Source organism: Protopterus annectens, chromosome 8.part1 (assembly GCF_019279795.1).
Source record: "Protopterus annectens isolate FY-2018-M chromosome 8.part1, PAN1.0, whole genome shotgun sequence".
NCBI classification, from domain to species: domain Eukaryota; kingdom Metazoa; phylum Chordata; order Ceratodontiformes; family Protopteridae; genus Protopterus; species Protopterus annectens.
In genome coordinates this window covers 278,710,003-278,731,356 of record NC_056742.1, presented here as the reverse complement: position 1 = coordinate 278,731,356, position 21,354 = coordinate 278,710,003, and the positions used below count along the sequence as shown (strand labels likewise).

At 41.3% G+C, this 21,354-nt stretch overlaps 1 protein-coding gene across 1 annotated transcript in view; it reads right to left on the bottom strand.

The window, feature by feature from the left end:
* FAAP24 (FA core complex associated protein 24) overlaps nucleotides 1-21,354 on the bottom strand; it is a gene marked incomplete at its 5' end in the record, with an annotated part of 187,474 nt that overhangs the window by 113,356 nt on the left and 52,764 nt on the right. The window contains 1 exon segment of the mRNA XM_044081879.1: nucleotides 13,199-13,351. Within this exon segment, the coding sequence (XP_043937814.1) occupies nucleotides 13,199-13,351 (153 nt within the window).

The following is a 21,354-nucleotide window of genomic DNA, read 5'->3' as shown; positions in this document are numbered from 1 at the left end:
AGTTTATAAATTCTAGGAAAAGTTGGGCAAGGGAGTTAGTACTGGAGTAGTTCTCCCAGTTAATGTTTGGGTAATTGAAATCACCCAATATTAGGGTGTTTGGTAAGACCTTTATGTTTCCCAGTGTTTTCAGAAATGTGGAATGGGGGTCCTGGGACATGGTGGGTGATCTGTAGCAAGCTGCAATTTGAATTGCAGTTTTGCCCATTGTTAGTTGCACATGGATGATCTCTGAAGCATCATGCTGTGCCACTAACCTGGAGGTGTGGGTATCCTTGATTAAGGATACACCCCCACCTTTTGTATTTTGGTTTGGGTTCTGTGACCAAAATGTGGTATGAGTTGTAGCCTGGTAGTGCTGGGGTGCTCTCTGGAGCCTTAAACCAGGTTTCTGTTACTGCACATATCGATTTTCTCCATACTGAGGAGTGCCTTGAGTGCGTGCATTTTGAGGTTTAAACTTCTGGCATTGAGAAGCATTACCCTCAGTTTTTTGTTACTTGTGCTTACGGCGGTGAGATTGTCTTTTGAGCATTGCCTAAAAAAGGCACTATGGGGGTGGCAAGAGCCTTGGCCAGTATTCAAAAGCCCAAGGGTGACAGATGCAAGCCGTCTCTAGCGAAGCAGCGTGGCTTGTTGAGCATGTCATCCCGGGCGGACAGACACTGGATGCCCTTTGAATGACACCAGAAACTTAGGCAATTGTTGAAATAGAGACTTTTTTCTTTATACTGTGGTATCATTCTTGGTGAGGGCAGGATGCTACTCAGGGTCATACTGGCCAGGGCTACGTGATCACAGAGCTCTTCCATGTAGTCCAGGGAGGTCATTCACACCAACATGGACAATGACAGAGTCATATTTGTACTTGTTCTGGAGTGACCTGAGTGCTTGTGTTATGTGGCGGATCCTGGCACCCGACAGGCAGCTAACAGTAACCTTCTCCTTATTCAGCCTAGTGAGCGGGACGTCAGTGTCCCTGACTATAGAGTTACCTATTACTAGCATGTTGGGTATGTTATTTTGCCTTAAGGGCTGCGATTGCATGGCACATTGGTTTTGTGAAGCATGTGTTTCATGGTTTGTGTTGGGGGGGTGGAGGTTGCTTGGATGTTTGCTTTGGAGGTCTCGGTTGGTTTTGCAGATTTTTATTTAGAGCCTCCGAGTATGTTTTCATGTATTTGTGTGTTTTGTGCCGGTGCTGCTTTAATGGGTCTATGTGAGACTGGTGGTGTGATGCAAGTATTTCCCTTCTCCTCTTGACTGTCTGATCCAGTCTTGGGTTGAGAGAGCTTAGCCTCTAGTTTGGCTGTATAACTGCATCTCTTGCATGTATTAGTGTTTAGTGGTAGGAGGAGGGGGTTGTCTGTGTACACGAGGCAGTTGTAACACTGCCTCAAAATGCCCAGATTCACCAGTTGGACTGGAGAGTACACCTGAAAATGCCCTTTGGACATGCCTGGATAGGTACAGTGAACTGTTTTACTGGATGTCTGGTAAGGTTGAATAGAGAGCCTTGTCCTTCTGTACAGTGCAGGAGGGTCTAGTGCTAGGGTTTATAAGTGCTTGCTATAAGGTTTGAGCAAGTGCCGGGCTGAGAAATGAATGGCTTGAGTGCTTAAGTTAAAAGTTTGTCTAGTTCCAAGGGAAAAATTGAAGAGGAGACCGTGGAGCCGGAAATAGTTTTCCCTAGCTAACCGCTGTGCAAAACTGGGCAAATACGGCATTTATTGCAGAGAAAGAAAGAGATAGAAATTAGCCCAAAATGGCCAATAAACTACTAATTTCTGGGCGGAAACCACTCCTCCAGGGACAGATAGGCTGCTCAAAGCTCACCTCTCTCACAGGTGAGCAGAGAAACTTCCTTCTATCCAAGTAAGGTATGGGCAAACACAGAGATTTGTAACAGCCCTGAATTCAGCACTAACCTGAAAACTGAACTATACTAGCTTAGAAAGGCAGTAAGCAATTATATATATATATATATATATATATATATATATATATATATATATATATATATATTTGTTTTTTTTTTCAGAAAATAAAGCAGATACACTAAAAAAAAAAAAAAAAAAATTTTAAAAGCACAGAAAAGGATACTTGTTATATATCACAGACCAGAGTTGTAGTCAATGCCCCCAGTAATAAAGTAGCAAGAAACACAAATACAGTAAAAGCAGATGAATAAAGTGCAACTTTAAATAAATAAAACAATAGAAAACAAACAAACCAAGTGGAACAATAGTACCTCTTCCTTCATTCACACTCCCAACAGGAGTTGCACAAGGCTCAATACTGGGTCCCTTACTTTTTAACATCCTCATTAATAATTTTCATCAGTGTATTCCTAATACCACACTTGTCCAATACCCAGATGATTGCACCATAATTTGCTATGCCCAATCTCTTCCCATACTCATGCAACTAACACAAGATGCCTTCTCTTGTACAGTCTCGAATGCTGAAAATTCACCTTGCTCTCAATGCATCCAAAATCAAAATCATGATCTTTATCCCATCTAAAAACATCTCTACCAATAAAAATTCCTTCTCTATAGTCAGAATAAGATTCCCATTGAAATAGTCTCCCATGCAAAACTTCTAGCTGTTAACATTGATGAACATTTAAAGTTTGACATTTATATACAAACTAGTATTAAGAAAACACACCAAAAGCTCGGAATGGTGTATCGTCACAGTCATTATCTCACTCACTCTTCCAAACATACAGTCCCATTTCCTACCTCATCCCCTCTCTCTTATATGGAGCCCCTTTCCTCACCAACCTTCAATCCTCCCTAAAGTCAAAACTGTCATCCTGCTACAATAAAATCTCTAAGTTTGCTACTGGGACCAAATCCTCCTCCCACCACTGTGATGCACTCCACTCCTTGAACTGGCTGGAACTTCCCCACTATCTCTCTTACATTCAACTGTTAACTGCTCACAAACTCATTTTCAAACCCTCTAACTGCCCTTCCCTCTCTCCTCCATACTCACCTTGCATCATCCTGACAGACAACTCAGTTCCAGTAACCAGAACCTCCTCAAAATGTACAAACCCTTACGTGCACCTGGGCAATTTCTCCTTTCTCCCTCACTCACTTGTGGAATTCACCCCCCCCCCACATTAGAATCACCCAAAACCACTCCACCTTCAAGACCATGCTCCATTCCCATCTCCCTTCTCACTGGGAATGCTCTTGCTCTCACCCCACCTGACTCCCTCCATATCATTTCTGCTCCCCCATCCTTCTCTCCATCCATATCATTTCTGCTCCCCCATACTTTTCTCCTTTCTCAAAACTCAACATAGTGACTCCCCTTCATTTCATTTCCATTCCCTCTCCCTTTTTTCCTTTCTCATAACTCAGCCTATTCACCTTTCATTATTCTACTCTCCTTCTCTAATTCTTCCTCTCTCTCACCTCCTTCTCGAATTCTTCCTCTCTCTCACCTCGTGAAACTGTGAAACTTTGAGTGCATAAGTGCCTGCACTCCAAATTATACTTATGTACTCCAAAATACTTGTGCTTTAATTTCATTCAATGCTTTGTTACAAGACCTTGTTCAAATGTTATTATTCTGTCTTCTATATTACTGCATTTTTAGTAGCTTTGAAAATTGTATTGTACTTAACTTTGCTGATATTAGCTTTGTAATAACTGTATATAGATCTTTTCTCCCCGGGCCTCCATTGAAAAAGGGCTCATTTTGGCCCAACTGACTTTCCTGGTTAAACTGCAAATAAAAATAAAATAAACAAATATACATGCAAAGAAGTCACTGCATCATTTTGTCTACATCAGCTTTGGTGAGTCTCCTAGGACAGGCAGATTGGAAAGAAGCAATTGAAGAGGCCCTGTATAGCTGTTATACAATGATGGAATGAAGTTGAGGACTGACTGGATCTGGAGAAAAGAGCATGGGTGAAGATGGAGAACGAATCTGAAGATTTCACAATGACACCAGACCCACAGAGGCTGTGGGATCCAGGGAACATTTCTTGAGTCTCCCAATGCACTTCACGGGAGTCTTACAGCCTTGAACATGATCCTATAACTTCAAAGATTATTTTTCTTTCTCCCTTGGAATCAAAGATAGGGGAGAAATTGAGGACATTGAAGAAGCTGGAGGAGACCCTTTAATATCACCTTCTCTTCTGCTTTGAAGAGCTTTGTGACCAAACGAAGCACAGATTTCACATCCTGTTTAGAGGTGCACCTCTCCCAAACAGTACACACAAAGGGTGTGGGGGTCCTGAGGTGGAATATTTTGGCCACATTTATCACCTTTTTAAAGCTTGTGTCTGCCATAAGAAAAACTGCCAAACTCTACAGTAATTCCTAGAGACACTATAAGAACCTAAAATTTATCATCATACCCAAAAAAAAAAAAAAAAAAAAACTAACCAGTCCTACAAGTATCCTATGACAGAAAATAGGATATTTTAAGGTAATAGCATAAGAATTTTTTTTTTGTAATTACCAATAGGGGAGGAAGAAAAATAGGTTAACAACAACAAAGAAAATAACTAGGAAAGCATTTCAAAACTGAAACACTTATCTAGTGAAAATATCAAAACCTCTGCGACAGTTTGGAGGCAAAAAGAGATCAGAGGTAATTTAAGAATGTTGAGGAATTATGGGTAGAAGATGAGTCAAAAGCCCTGGATCCAAAGGTCTGAAGGTGCAGAGACCAGATCAGAGTGGGATCAGAGTCCCAAAGGTTGAATCAGGCAAAAATGGACATCAATTTGCTTATCTTATTACCTGAATCACAGACACTTGAACTTAATGGTAATATATACATATGACAGGACGTCTTTGCTTTCATAAAGTAAAGTAACTCTGTAATAGTCTACATAAAGTAATGTAACTGTGTCCATGAATTAACATTTCTTATGCTGCCAATATACCAACTTGATACGTTTTATATATTCTTAAATGCCTGTAGTGCTGACAGTTTTGTCCAGATACAGCTCAGTAAGTTAGTATGCAGCCTCACTTCCTTTTTTCAAGCACCATATATAGGATAGAGACAGCTGCAGTAGAGCAATTACAATATACACGGATTACAGTGAGCGAGAAATAGGGTTTAATTTTCCTTTCTTTCACTACTATTTCTCAATCTGTTAAACCAAGCATGGGGAACTAGAAAGTACAGCTATGTTCGTAGGTGTGTACTAGGCTAACGGCCCTGGGGCCTTTACAAGCCTAGCCCATAGGATTACTCTGGCATCGTGTCACCTGACCTTAGCTTTCAGTGCCTCTGTCGAGTAGAGCCACTGGAGAGATCCTGGGGTGAATTTTCTATTTCCCATCCACTCATTAAGATTTCTCTTGAAGAGGGTCAGTGAGGTGCTCTGTTTGACATGTATGGGAAGTCTATTCCATAGCATGGCCAGTCTCTGGGTTATGAACCGTTCCCTCCAGCTTGTTCTGTTGATTGGGGTAATGAGGTTAAGGTCTCTGGAGAGTGTGGTGTGGAGGGATTGGGATATATTTAGATGTAGCATTTCAGACATGGATTTGCAAGTCAAGCAGAGATCGCTGCTCAGTAGGCAATAAGACACAGAACAGTTGGAGGTTTTTTGGGTCTGTCCATATAGGACAAGTGTTCAAGGCCTAGGATCTTCTTTGTGAGGTACTTTTGTGGCATCTCCAGTTGTTGCAGCTGTCTAGTGAGGTACATACCAAATGGGGCATTGTACTCTAGGATTGGCATAATGAAGGAAGAGTAGAGGGAGACCATGACCTCTTTCTTCCTGGATGGAAAACCCTTAGTAATGAGATGTTACACATAGGACTTTCTGACCACAGTGGCAATGTGGTGGTCAAAAGAGAGATTGCTGTCAACCTGTGTTCCCAGATCTCTTACACCTCCTGTGTTCAGTGGAGTGCCATTGATGTGGTAATTCATGGAAACTAGGTTTTTCCCAAAGGAGATGACAACACATTTTTGGCATTGAGCTTAAGGCCGTGGTTCTGACACCAGTCGTTGGTCTCAGTGAAGCCTTTCTGTAGGATGTCAACATCACTTGGGGAGCTAATAGATACCAAACAGGAGAGGCCCCAGGACAAAACTCTGTGGGATGCCCCTCGTGACAGGTCGGCAGTCTGACTTGGAGTCAGCTACTTTCACACTGTGGGTTTCATCTGTGAGCCAGTTTGCAACCCACCTAGTGATGTAGGGGTTGATGCCTAGCTTAGTGAGTTTTCCTAGGATTCCTGAGTGGGGAATGGTACCAAAGGCCTTGGCCAGATCAAGGTAGGCTGTATGAATCACCTTGCCTTCATCCACAGCTCTGGTGACTGACTCAACGAAGTTGACCAGGTTGAGCAGACATGATCTACCCTTCACCAAACCAAACTGTGTGGGATCTAGAATCTGGAGATTGCCTATATCCTTGTTTATTAGGTCCATGATGATGCGTTCCAAACTTTGCCTATATCCTTGTTTATTAGGTCCATGATGATGCGTTCCAAACTTTGCATATCAGACTAGTCAGGCTAATGGGCCAATAGTTCCCAGCATCTGTAGTCGCTCCTCCTTTGTGAAAAGGGATGACTGTAGCAGTGCGCCATTCAGTAGGGACAAAGCCTGAGGTGAGGTTGTGAGTGAATAGGGCACACAGGTGAGGTGCCAGCTCACTCTGTAGTTCATGTAGAACACAGCCAGGGATATTGTCAGGTCCCCTAGAAGCTGTATTCTTAGCCTTGGACAGTGCTGTTTTAACCTATGCAGCAGTAATACTGGGTGCCTGGCAATCTACTGGTATTGTGATTGGTCCTTTGGTGGGGGAGAGAGGGGTAAAGTTGACACTGAATCTGTTGGCCAGTATATTGGCGATATCTGTTGGCTCAGTATAGGAGGTACCATTGTGCAGTAGCTCAGAGCAAATCTGGGTACTGCCATGGAGATTCTTTACACAACTATAGAAGGCCTTGTGGTTGTCTTTACTATCTGCTGCAATTCTGTTTTCATAGCTAGCTTTAGAAGATTTGATGAGGGATCTCAAATTTTTCTTGAGGCTAAAGGAGTTTTTCCAGTCTTGGGACTTCACCGTATTCCACATCAGTTTCCTCCTTCTGTTGTAGAGTTCATTTATGGCAGGGGACCACCAGATTGGCTTCCTTTTTTTGGAGGAGAGCATCTTGGTTCTATTGGGTATGGCGAGATACATGCATTTGTGTATGTGTTCGTACAGTGCATTGGTGTATGATTCGGCAGTAATGCAACTCTTCTCCATTTTTTTAGGAGCCCAAAGTTGGCTTTGGAGAAGTTTTTCATGGTGGTTACCTTTGCAGGGGGTGGGGATGTGGATTTCAAAGGTGATAGATCTAACCAGGGAGGAGGTGACTATTGGTATAGAGCAATGGTCGCCCAGGTTAGTAATGACCAGGTCAAGGATGTTGCTGCCTCTATTGGGGGTAAGAACAAGCTGGTCCAGGGCATTGGAATTGATGAATTCCAGGAAACACTGGGCAATTGTATTGGTACACTAGTAGTTTTCCCAGTTAATGGAGGGGTAGTTGTAGTCGCCCACTATGAGAGTGTTAGGTTGGACCCGAATATTCTCCAGCATGCTTAGGAATGTGGAGTGTGAGTCTTGGGACATGGTGGGGGATGTATAGCAGGCGACACCCTAAATCGCTGTCTTACCCAATGTTAGCTGCACCTGAAATCTCTAATGCGTTATGTTGGCCTACCAGTCTGGAGGTGTGCGTATCCTTTATGAATATGGAAACACCACCGCTTTTGGAGCTTCAGTCCAAGTTCTGGGGCCGAAAGGTGTGGAATGAGTTATAGCCTGGTAGTGCAGGGGTGCATTCTGCTGCCTTGAACCAGGTCTCTGTTACAGCACAAATGTTGATGTTCTCCATTTTAAGGAGTGCTTCGAGCAAGTACATTTTGAGATTTAGACTTCTAGCGTTAAGCAGCATGACCCTCAGATTGCATTTGTTTGTAGCTGTTATGGTGGTAATATGGTCTTTGGAACACTGCCTAAAAAAGGCACTACATGGGTGGCAAGAGCCTTGGCTAGCATTCGGAAGCCCAGGGGTGACAGATGCAGGCCATCTCTGGCAAAACATTGAGGTTTGTCAATCATGTCATCCCAGGCAGAACGATACTGGATCCCCTTAGAATGACACCAGAAACTTAGCCAATTGTTGAAATCAATTTTCTGCTTGTACTGTGGTATCATTCTGGGTGATGGTAGGAGGTTGCTCAGGGCTAGGGTCATACCTGCCTGGGCTGCATAATCCGAGAGCTCCTCCATTTCTCTTTTCATATAATCCAGGGAGGTACGTCTCAGGTCATTCACACCCACATGTACAATGACAGTCATTTGTACCCGTTGTTGAGGGACCTGAGTGCGCGCGTTATGTGGCGGATCCTGGCACCTGACAGGCAGCTGACGTTACTTTCTCCTTATTCAACCTAGTGAGTGGGACATCAGTGTGCCTCACTATCGAGTCACCTATGACTAGTGTGTTGGGCATGCTGCTTTACCTTAGGGGCTTTGGTTGAGTGGCACACGAGTTGTGTCTCATAATTAGTGTTGTGTTGTTTGGTCAACTGCGTTTCTGCCTTGGAGTTCTCTGCTGTTTGGGTAGATTTTTATTGAGACCCTCCATGAAGGTGGGTGTGTGGTTTGTGAGTGCTGGTGTGTGTTCCATGGGGTGTGGTGCCAGTGTTGACCTTCTCCTCTTGGCCAGCTATTCCAATCTTAGCTGGAGAGTGCGTGGCTTCCAATTTGGATATACAAGTGCATCTCTCGCAAGTCTGAGTGTTGGGATGTAAGAGGAGATGGTTGTCAGTGTACATGAGGCAGTTGCTAAATTGCCTCAGGATGCCCAAGTTCACCAGAGTAACAGGGAACTGACCTTTAGGCATGCCTGGAGGGGTGGGCATTAATAAGCACTGGAGTGGTTTCCGTGTAGAACGTTTAGTGCTGGTAGCACTTGTGTGCTACAATAATTACTACAAGATGTCTGGTAAAGTGCTAGACTAATAAGCTAGTAAAAGTGCAGGAGAGGAGAGAACTAGCAGATCTAAGGGAAAAATTGAAGAGCAGACCTTCAGGCACTGCTCAGAAGCTTACAAACAGTCCTGGATACAGCAAATCTGTATCTGGACTAGACTAGTTACAGGAAAGGTGGGAAACATGTGCAAATGCGGGCTGGGCTTTTAAACCAGAAAGTTGAAAGAGATGGAAAAACTGCCCAAACGGCCAATAAACTACAACTTCTGGGCCAGAAACCACTCTTGTTGTAGGTAGGCTACCTAGTGCATACCACTCCCACTGATAAGCTAGAAGGCTTCCCTCCAACACAGAAAGGCTTGGGGCTCAGAAGCTTACAAACAGTCCTGGATACAGCAAATCTGTATCTGGAATAGACTAGTTACAGGAAAGGTGGGAAACAAGCACAAATGCGGGCTTTTAAACCAGAAAGTTGAAGTCTGAGCCATCAATACCTCCCAAACTTAAGGGAAAAAATGCTTCTTGTACTCAACTGTTCTCGGTAGCTCACACATCCTGTGTTCAACAGCTCTGTACTTTCTACAAACATCAAAACTCGACCATGATCACATGACTCCAGGTATTACTGACTCATTTGATCTAGCATGTATATGGAAATGCAACATTTTTTTTTTAAATAATTTATATTTATTTGTACTATACAAACCACACTCCACAAGTAGAATCCAGGCCTTTTCTGATATAAAAGCTTACCTTACATCAGATTTTTAAATATTGATACCAGTCAACAGGGACTTTTATTTATTCTAACACATTAGCTGTAAACATCACCAGTGTGTTGAAACACAAGTAGATAACTATAAACTAAATTGAAGTTACTCCTTTGCAAAATATACATCCAACACTTTCTTTCAAACACAGTCATGACAAAACCAGATCCACCTTTATGGTGCCAGCCAATGAATCAAGTTTCTCTTTTAAAAGCACCTATTTGTGCCAAAACTTTGCTAGGAGCCCACAGTCCGGACTAAACTCACCTGTGCTGAAACGTGAATCTGACTGATGTCATTTTCACAGAATGCTTTTGTAGCAAACATAATATTAGAAAAACAAAATTGTGGTCAACAAAAACTTCTCCTCTTGAAGCCACCACATGCATATAGAGGATTTGCATTCCTTTTACTTAACTGATATACTACATAGTAATTAAATTGATTAAAGTAAAAAATAAAATAAAATGCGGGTGTAGCAAAAATTCACTAAACTAGTTGTGCATTGGAGTTTCACTCACACACATTACATCATCCAGAAAGTGACCCCTCACGAAAAACAGATTCTTTAAAAGTAGCTCTACTTCTCTAAAAGCTTAGTGATATTAACGCATTCCTCTACTAATCTTTTTATACTGAGATAGAAAGTACATCTGGCAAAGATGTCTTCATCCTTGGCGCCTTTACTCCCTCAATTCAACTCAAACAGGCTGCCAGCTCAAATGATCCTCATACTCTCTACCATTTGCGACCACATCTAAAATTTAACTAAGTTAATGGAAACTTTTCTTTTTTCCTCCCATAGTATCTGCCTTACTGCAAATATCAGAAATACCCACGATAGTAAATTTCAACCACATCTCTTGCATCTGTGTTTAAAAGAAATTTTTTTAATACACTTGCAAGTCTTACAGTATAGGACAGGTCATCCAACACTTCTACATCCTCTAGCAATCTGCACTACACCTCTCATGTATACAGTATTGCTACCACATCTGATAAACAAAGTGGTCTCAGTGCCAACACGAAAAACTAAAACTTGCACAAAGCACCGGGAAACCAGCAGTGTTGACAGTCCGTTTATTGTATACACGAGAACACATACACCAACCACAGACCAGAACAAGTATTGTAACAAAATTCCTTTTACGTTTTCGTCATCCAAACTTCATCAGATCAACTGTTCCCTCCAAAATGAACATTTATATTGCCCTTGTCAATTTAAATCATCCAATAAAGTAAGTGTCAATTATTAATAAAACATAATTAACCTTAAACTGTCTCAATGTGATTACACTGTGTAAAACAGTTCCTAAAACATAAATATAACACAAACTGTTAGCCATATCTTATGAAAACACAAAGTATTATAATATCAAATACACCAAATGTTTAAAATAAGACTTGCTAAAATTGTTTTTAAAGCAAGTTCGCCATCTGGTGGAATAACCTGGTATAGACCATGCAGCAGATTGTATTAAAATGTTAAAAAAATAAAAACATAAACAAGTGTGTAAGTTAATATATATTCAAAGATATCATACACGTCATAAAAAATATAATTGTGTGTGTGTATATTGAAGAAACAGATTCCACAAATTGATTTATAACTTGGCAGATCTAAGTTTTAATACCAGTTTTTAAAGTTAGCATGTCATTAAGCCCTGGTGGGTTACTAGCATCCAAAATTAACTGCCAGTATAACACTCCCTGTACTCCAGTCGGGTTTCCCATGGACCACCCCTAGGGTCCAGGGGGACAACCTCTATAACGAAAACTTGAAAATCAGCTTTATCACATGTTTGTGAATGTTTGTACAGAGGATTTTTGTCATTTTTCTTTCTAATGTCATAGACATGCTCGTACATTCTTTGCTTCAATTTTCTTTCAGTTTTGCCTTTATAAAAGGAGTCGCAGGCCACACATAAAACAATATACACCACCCCGGTGGTGTTACAGTTTGCAAAACATTTGGTGTTAATGTGTCTTTTCCTACAACCCAAAAATAGTCTCACCTTCTTTTATTTTAGAATAGGGACAACTCCCACATTTGTGGGTGCCTTTTTTGTTACTATTGTAAAAATCTACACAGGCTCCTTCTAAAATATTCTTGATGTTCCATCCCTTTCTATAAACACATTTAAAAGGTTGTTCAAAAATGGATTTTTCATTATAGAGGTTGTCCCCCTGGACCCTAGGGGTGGTCCATGGGAAACTCGACTGGAATACAGGGAGTTATACTGGCAAGTTAATTTTGGATGCTAGCTAGCAACCCACAAGGGTTTAATGACATGCTAACTTTAAAACCGGTATTAAAACTTAGATCTGCCAAGTTATAAAACAATTTGAGGAATCTGTTTCTTCAATACACACACACAATTATATTTTTTATGACATGTGTATGATATCTTTGAATATATATTAACTTACACACTTGTTTATGTTTATTTATTTTTTAACATTTATTTTTTAACATTTAATACAATCTGTTGCATGGTCTATACCAGGTTATTCCACCAGATGGCGAACTTGTTTAAACAATTTTAGAAAGTCTTTTTTTAAACATTTGTATTTAAACATTTGATGTATTTGATATTATAATACTTTGTGTTTTCATAAGATATGGCAACAGTTTATGTGTTATATTTATGTTTTAGTAACTGTTTTACACAGTGTAATCACACTGAGACAGTTTAGGGTTAATTAGGGTTAATTATGTTTTATTAATGATAGACACGGTTACTTTATTGGATAATTTAAATTGACAAGGGCTATATAAAATATTCATTTTGGAGGGAACAGTTGATCTGATGAAGTTTGGATGACAAAAACGTAAAAGGAATTTTGACGTTATTCTTGTTCTGGTCTGTGATTGGTGTATATGTTCTCGTGTATACAATAAACGGACTATCAACACTGCTGGTTTCCCGGTGCTTTGTGCAAGTTGACTGCTACCACAATTCAGCATGGCATCTACTCAAACTTGTTTAAGTTATAGCATTTTTTTTTACAATAATATTATATTATGCAATTTCTTTTCCGATGATGCATATGGTTTTGTATCACCAAATGTTCTCTCTTACTGTTAATGTTATTATCTGTGTATATACGGTTACCATTTATCATTCATGGTTTCTGCATATATATATATATATATATATATATATATATATATATATATATATATATATATATATATATATATATATAAAACAGGCAAACTAGTTCCATAGCAAGTATATAATTCATTAGTGGGCAACAAAAGAAAGCTCACTATTAAAATTTGTACATTCAGTATTAATACAGCAGGTAATCCCATACTGTTTCACATCTTCAGTGTGTTTTATCACATGAAAAAGTAAACAATATAAAAGGAAAAATTACAAAACTACAGTACTCTGCCATAATTAAAATAAAATTAAGGAGATACACTTACAAGCTGAATAATAAGCTGTGATGCTTCACCTTGGTCAGCCACAGGAATTAATGCCATGCCTAGCTCCAGTAAGACAAACTTTTGTACAGATGGAAAATACTGCTCAGACATCCTTGTTTTTTCTACCACTACAATTCCACGAAGATTACTAGCCTTAAAAAGAAAATTACCATTAAAACAATATACTATTTTAAATGTAAGGCACCACTATAGTGCAGGAACAAAAACAGAGAAAAAAATCTAAATAAAACAAAACTAATAGGGAACGGATTCTTAAAATAAATCACAGATGCAACTCAAAGCAGCCATACAGGTCATCATTACAGTCACCGATTTACTTAATCAGAAAACACAGATGATGCTGTAACATAGGAAATAAATGTAAGTCCCTGCCTCATTACTATGAAAAATGTTAGGCTTTCCTTCAGCTAATGCTAAAACTTGATATGGAAGCAGCCTATTCTACTTCAGAGGCACAATGTCCACAGCATTATGTTAGTCTCTCTCCCATTCTGATTCAGTATTTTCAGCAGCTGAAGGTTTCTTGCTAGAAGCAATATCCTTACCTGAAGAGAGACTGGTGCATTTCCATTTCAGAATCTAAGATAAAAAAGAATAAAATCTGGATCTCTAATTACAGGATATGAAGATAACAGTGCAGGAAATAATCATCCATCAGGAAGCTGCGCACACTAAGACAAATGACTGCTTCCACTGTACCTACTAAATTAGTTATCCGAGCAGACATCTGAAAAAGGTCAATTAGAAATCAAACTCTACATGACAGTTTCTAGACAACCAAACTAGAAAAGATGCCAGTTTAGAGGAATTAAAGGAGGATTAAACAATCAGCAGCATTTCACATGCAAGAGCCACCACTACCATTTTCTTTCCTCACTATGACAGCTGATGTATGGCGGTTCCACTAAGGCGGAAGCCCTATTAGTGAAAACACAGGGAACAGCATCAATAGTCTTTAATAATTAAAATTTACAAGTTTTGCTTAAAAGAAAGTAGAACAGTGGTTCAATCTGTGGATATATGAAAGTCAGTTAACGCAAGACATCAGAAGTCAGACCTTTGCTCTTAAACTTTTCAGTTTAATTACGAAAACAAAACAAAAAAATTGGCATTAACGTCACACACAAAGTTGACAGTTAAGGAGTTTGGCCTTAATATGCCTTTTTTTTCTAACAAATAAGGAGTTAATTGTAAATCATTTAGTGACTTTAATCCACAACATTTTAAAAGTGCATAGGTTAGTATTAGGCAAGTAGTTTGAACAATATACAGCTTAAAACATGCATCCTAGAAATACCACTGGAAGATTTACCTCCCTTTTTGCTAAAGGCCACACCAATAATCCCTAGCGCAAGTTGATATGACCCCATCCAGTCACCAAGGCTGCAGAGAGCTGAATAAGCGACTTTTCTTGATACTAAGTATATTTTTTGTTGCTTTCCACATCTGAATACCTAGCAACTGTATTTCGCCTGCCTTTCTGTTACATTGAAGCTGTTCTTACTGCATTTAACTTAATATTGCACTTGGAATCCTTGTTTGTTACTATTTGACTGTATTTGTAGCAAATTCTTCTGTGTAAGCTGTAGTAGCTGATTCATAGCATTTGTAAGTGTTTGCTGTACCTGTTTCTGCCTGTTTTGTGAAAAAAAAAGAAAAAAAGAAAAAAAATCTCTTGTTTTTCCTGCTTTACTAGTTTAGTCCAGTTTCAGAGTTGCTGATTCCTGGGCTTTGGTTGTAGTTCCTGTGTACTGTTTCCTTGCCTTATTTGGGGAAGGAAGCTACCTTGCTTTCCTGCTTTACTAGTTTAGTCCAGTTTCAGAGTTGCTGATTCCTGGGCTTTGGTTGTAGTTCCTGTGTACTGTTTCCTTGCCTTATTTGGGGAAGGGAAGCTACCTTGCTTACCAGTGGGAGTGGGAAGCATTGAGCTGCCTTTTGTCCAGTTTTGTGAGGTTTCAGCCAGTAACTAGTAGTTTATTGGTCGTTTTGGGCCAGTTTCTAGCTTTTCCAGCCCCTGGTATAAAACTTTCAGCTTGTACCTACTCAGCACAGACTCCACGTGGGCCAGCAGAGTAATCCAGGCTGCAGAGAGCTGAATAAGCGACTTTTCTTGATACTAAGTATATTTTTTGTTGCTTTCCACATCTGAATACCTAGCAACTGTATTTCGCCTGCCTTTCTGTTACATTGAAGCTGTTCTTACTGCATTTAACTTAATATTGCACCTGGAATCCTTGTTTGTTACTATTTGACTGTATTTGTAGCAAATTCTTCTGTGTAAGCTGTAGTAGCTGATTCATAGCATTTGTAAGTGTTTGCTGTACCTGTTTCTGCCTGTTTTGTGAAAAAAAAGAAAAAAAGAAAAAATATCTCTTGTTTTTCCTGCTTTACTAGTTTAGTCCAGTTTCAGAGTTGCTGATTCCTGGGCTTTGGTTGTAGTTCCTGTGTACTGTTTCCTTGCCTTATTTGGGGGAAGGGAAGCTACCTTGCTTACCAGTGGGAGTGGGAAGCATTGAGCTGCCTTTTGTCCAGTTTTGTGAGGTTTCAGCCAGTAACTAGTAGTTTATTGGTCGTTTTGGGCCAGTTTCTAGCTTTTTCCAGCCCCTGGTATAAAACTTTCAGCTTGTACCTACTCAGCACAGACTCCACGTGGGCCAGCAGAGTAATCCAGGCTGCAGAGAGCTGAATAAGCGACTTTTCTTGATACTAAGTATATTTTTGTTGCTTTCCACATCTGAATACCTAGCAACTGTATTTCGCCTGCCTTTCTGTTACATTGAAGCTGTTCTTACTGCATTTAACTTAATATTGCACTTGGAATCCTTGTTTGTTACTATTTGACTGTATTTGTAGCAAATTCTTCTGTGTAAGCTGTAGTAGCTGATTCATAGCATTTGTAAGTGTTTGCTGTACCTGTTTCTGCCTGTTTTGTGAAAAAAAGAAAAAAGAAAAAATATCTCTTGTTTTTCCTGCTTTACTAGTTTAGTCCAGTTTCAGAGTTGCTGATTCCTGGGCTTTGGTTGTAGTTCCTGTGTACTGTTTCCTTGCCTTATTTGGGGCAAGGGAAGCTACCTTGCTTTCCTGCTTTACTAGTTTAGTCCAGTTTCAGAGTTGCTGATTCCTGGGCTTTGGTTGTAGTTCCTGTGTACTGTTTCCTTGCCTTATTTGGGGGAAGGGAAGCTACCTTGCTTACCAGTGGGAGTGGGAAGCATTGAGCTGCCTTTTGTCCAGTTTTGTGAGGTTTCAGCCAGTAACTAGTAGTTTATTGGTCGTTTTGGGCCAGTTTCTAGCTTTTTCCAGCCCCCTGGTATAAAACGCGCTAAACGCGCGTTAGCGCGATTTAGCGCGGAGCTGCCACTGTTGCACACTAGGGCAGCGCCGGTTAAGCAGGTTTAAACTATTCGGGCTACCTAAAGTCCACTCTTCAAATTTTCCCTTAAAACTACCTTCCTCGAACTATACTACTGATCAAATCAGCGTATCCTATAACTAAAAAGATCAACTCTACTTGACTCCAAGTAGACTATTCTCTATCTATTAAACCTAGCACTTGCTCCTACAGTACTTATTACCTTGATACGGCACTCTTGTCATAGATAGTACCCCAAAAGGCAACCCGGCATTTCTGGGTCACCCACGTCCCCGAATCTTTTTTTAAAGTTTTTGTCTACCCTTCTAGCATGTCGAGGATCAGTTGCTAGTGTCCTCTCCTGCTCAGCTGGTGAACCTGGGAATATTGAGGCAATGTTTCAATTGCCTCATGTACACAGACAACCCTTTCCTCCTCCCTCAAAACACAAATACATGCGAGAGATGCAACTATACGGCCAAACTGGAGGCTGAGCTCTCTCAACATAGGACTGGCAAGACCAGTCAGGAGGAGAAGGTTACCACACACACTATAGACCCAGTCTCACATAGTACCATTACAACCTCAAATCATACACATAAACACACAAAGACATACTGGAGGCTCTGATCAAAAATCTACCAAAACAGCAGAGGCCACCAAAGCAGACACCCAAACAACCACCACCTCAGAACACAACACCCGCAACACATAGACCTCACAGTCAGAGTGTCAAACAGTCACAGCCCTTAAGGCCAAACACAATGCCAGACACACTAGTCATTGGTGACTCCATAGTCAGACACACTGATGTCCCGCTCACCAGATTGAGTAAGGAGAAGGTCACAGTAAGCTGCCTGTCGGGCGCTAGAATCCGCCACAACGCAAGCACTCAGGTCTCTCAACAGCAGGTACAAATATGACTCAGTCATTGTCCACGCTGGTGTAAACGACCTGAGACGTACTTCCTTGGACTACATGAAAAGAGACATTGAGGAGCTCTCTGATTATGTAGCCCAGGCAGGTATGACCCTGACCTTGAGCAGTATCCTACCTTCACCAAGAATGATGCCACAATACAGAGATAAGATGATCAGCTTTAACAATTGGCTTAAACACTGGTGTCATTCAAAGGGGATCCAGTATCTGTCTGCCTGGGATGACATGCTGGACAAGCCACGCTGCTTCGCAAGGGACGGCTTGCACCTGTCACCCTGGGATTCGGATATTGGCAAAGGCTCTTGCCACCCCATAGTGCCTTTTTAGGCAAGGCTCAAATTCTAAACCTACCACCCTAGAACACAAAAAGGAAAAAACTAAGGGTAATGCTGCTCAATGCCAGAAGTCTAAATCTCAAAATGCACGCACTCGAGGCCCTTCTCAGTATGGAGAACATCGATGTCTGTGCTGTGACAGAAACCTGGTTCAAGGCTCCTGAGAGCACCCCAGCTATCAGGTTTTACCTCATATCATGCGTTCCGGCCCCAAAATCCGGACAATACCAAGAAAGGAGGGGGTATCCATATTCATCAAGGACACCCACACCTCAAGACTGGTGGCAACGCACGATGCATCGGAGACCATCCAGGTGCAATTAACCATAGGCAAGACTGCTCTGCAAATTGTAGCATGTTACAGGCCACCCTCACAAACTCAGGAAACTCACATGGCCTTCCTGAAAACACTAGAGGGATAAATGTATCACCAAACACCATCATACTAGGTGACTTCAATTACCCTAATATAGACTGGGAACACTACTCAAGCCCAAACACCCTAGCCCAAAAGTTCCTGGAATTCATAAACTCAAATGCCATGGAACAACTAGTCACCATCCCCACAAGAGGAGATAACATACTTGATCTCATCATCACGAACATGGGAGCACAATGTTCAACACCGAAGTATACCCCTCACTGGTGAGATCAGATCACAAACTAATCTCGCTGGAGGTCCTCATCCCACCCCACCTGAAATAAAAAGACCACAGTAAAGAACTTCTCAAAAGCCGACTTCACACTTCTAAAGACTAGTGCGGTCTCCTTTCAGGCCCCGAGCGGGAAAGCAATACTCAAGCCGCTGAATCACTTACAAACGCCTTCTACCAGCACCTGCAGGACTGCATGGATAAGGCAATCCCAAGCAAAACAAAGACTCTTTGTACCAAAGGCAAGCGTCCAGTCTGGTGGACCCCAGCCATAAACAAACTCTACAACAAAAGGAGGAAGCTACTACAAGATAGAGCAAAATCCTTAAAAGGTAAGACACCCTTGATCACTATAAGTAAAAACTAAGAGCTCTCATAAAATCATCCAAAGCAAATTTCGAGAGAAAAATAGCTAAAGACTCAAAAGACAATCATAAGGCCTTCTTTAGCTATGTTAGAAACCTAGGAGGAAACTCCCAGATATGCTCAGAACTAGTTCAAAATGATGTGAAGATTACTGATCCTACAGACATTGCCAACATACTGGCTGACAGGTTCAGTGCAAACTTCTCCCCCTCCCCAAAAGGAGAGATATCTATACCAAATGAGTGCAGCCCCCAAACATCTCCAGCGCCCAAGTGAGAACTGCTCTCTCCAAAGCAAAACACAGCATCCATGGGACCCGATGGTGTCCCCGGCTGTGTGCTCCACCGAACTCAATGAGGAATTAAACCCACAGCTAGGACAGCTGTTTAATCAAAGTCTTACCTCTGGATACGCACCCAGGAGTGGCGCACTGCAACTGTGGTCCCACTTCACAAAGGCGGTGCCTCCACAGACCCTGGAAATTACCGCCCATTAGCTTGACAAGCCTTATCTGCAAAGCCATGGAGAGGATCATAATGGACCTCATAAATAAAGACATAGGAATTTGCAGACTTTGGATCCAACCCAGTTTGGCTTTGTCAAAGGCAGATCATGCCTTTTAAACTTGGTTGACTTTTGAAACAGTCACCAAAGCCATTGATGAGGAAAGGCAGTCCATACAGCCTACCTCGATCTGGCTAAGGCCTTCGATACAATACCCCACTCGGGTATCATTGAAAAACTCATCAGCTTAAATGTTAACCCATACATCACAAGATGGGTTGCAAACTGGCTGAGTGACAGAACCCACAGGGTCAGAGTTGCTGGCGCCATGTCAGACTCAAAGCCTGTCACAAGTGGTGTCCCACAGGGCTCAGTCCTGGGCCCACTCTTGTTTGGCATCTACTTTTCCAAGTACAAGCAAACACAGGAGGGTTATGGCTGACAAAGTTTGCAGATGACTGCAAACTGGGCCATAGTAGAAAACACATCTGACACAGATATCCTTCAGAAGGGTCTCACAGAAGCGGATAACTGGTGCCAGAGCCACGGCCTAAAGTTAAATGCCAAAAATGCATAGTCATACCCTTCGGGAAAAACAAGGTTACCCCTAGCTACCAAATAGGTGGCAATCCACTGAGCACAGAAGAAGTTATCAGGGACCTGGGGACCCAGGTTGATAGTAGTCTGTCATTCGACACCCATGTAGCTAAAGTAGTTAGGAAGTCCTTCTACATTGCCCACCTTATCATGAAGGGATTCTCATCTAGATCAAGGGAGGTCATAGTCTCCCTTTACTCATCACTCATCAGACCAATGATTGAGTACAATGCCCCATTCGAATGTATCTGACCCGACACTTGCAGCAGCTGGAGAGGCCACAAAAGTTCCTCACCAAAAGGATAAAGGGTCTCAAAATCTGTCCTATGCTGCCCGACTGAAAGAACTCCAGCTCTATTCAGTCGCCACCGCTTGCTCAGAGGTGACCTTTGCCTAACATACAAGGCCATGTCAAACCCAGATTTGATGAATATGCTTCACCTCAAAAATCTAGATCCATCAGAGCCACAAGGGCGGAGACTTAAACCTCGACACGGCTATTAATAGGACGTGCTGGAGGGATAGATTCATCACCCAAAGACTCCCTATGCTGTGGAACAAAATCCCGGTACATGTGAGGCAGAGCACCTCGCTGGCCTTGTTCAAGAGAAATCTTGACCAATGGATGGGAGATCGCAGATATACCTCAGGAATTACCTCAGTGTCACTGCTCGACAGAGGCACAGCAAAATAATGGGTATAGTTCCCCATACTAAAGGGGTGGCGTAAGCCACAAAACAATGGGCTAGGCTTATAAATGCCCTCGGGCAGATAGCCTAGTATGAACCTATGAACCTATGAACCTATAAGATTTAACTAAGACTAAGGTATGACACTGCTTAGCATACAAGGGAATTTAATAACTTATCCCTCAAACAGGTCCCTTTTACATTGTGATGTAGGGTGTTCTTACCATTACTAGTGTTTCTGATGTGGAAATGACTAGTTAAACAGGGTCTTTCCTAGCCAGAGGGAAAAGACAGATGCCAAGAGATTAAGACATACTTCCATACAGGAGAGTGAATGATGGAGAAAAAAAAGTGAGTTCTTACTCTAGCAAGGTTCACAGAAGCTTACTCAGCACTTTTAAGACAGCAAAAGGTTGAGCGAGGGCATAATAGTTAAGGTGTTTACCTTGGACACAATTTACAGGGTTTGATTCTCACCTTTGGAAAGCATGGTTTGGCTTAAAAGGACCCCTAGGATCGTAATCACCTTAATGATCCATAGAGTTTATAGAAGTCCAATATTGGAGTCTCTTGGTTAGGTGATACTGAGATCATTCAATCAGGGCTATGCATTTGCAAAGTAAAATCAGAGCGCTATACTTAATTGGCATAAAAGGAGAATATAGTGGGTCTAAAACTTCTTTATATTCTGAGGATATACCTT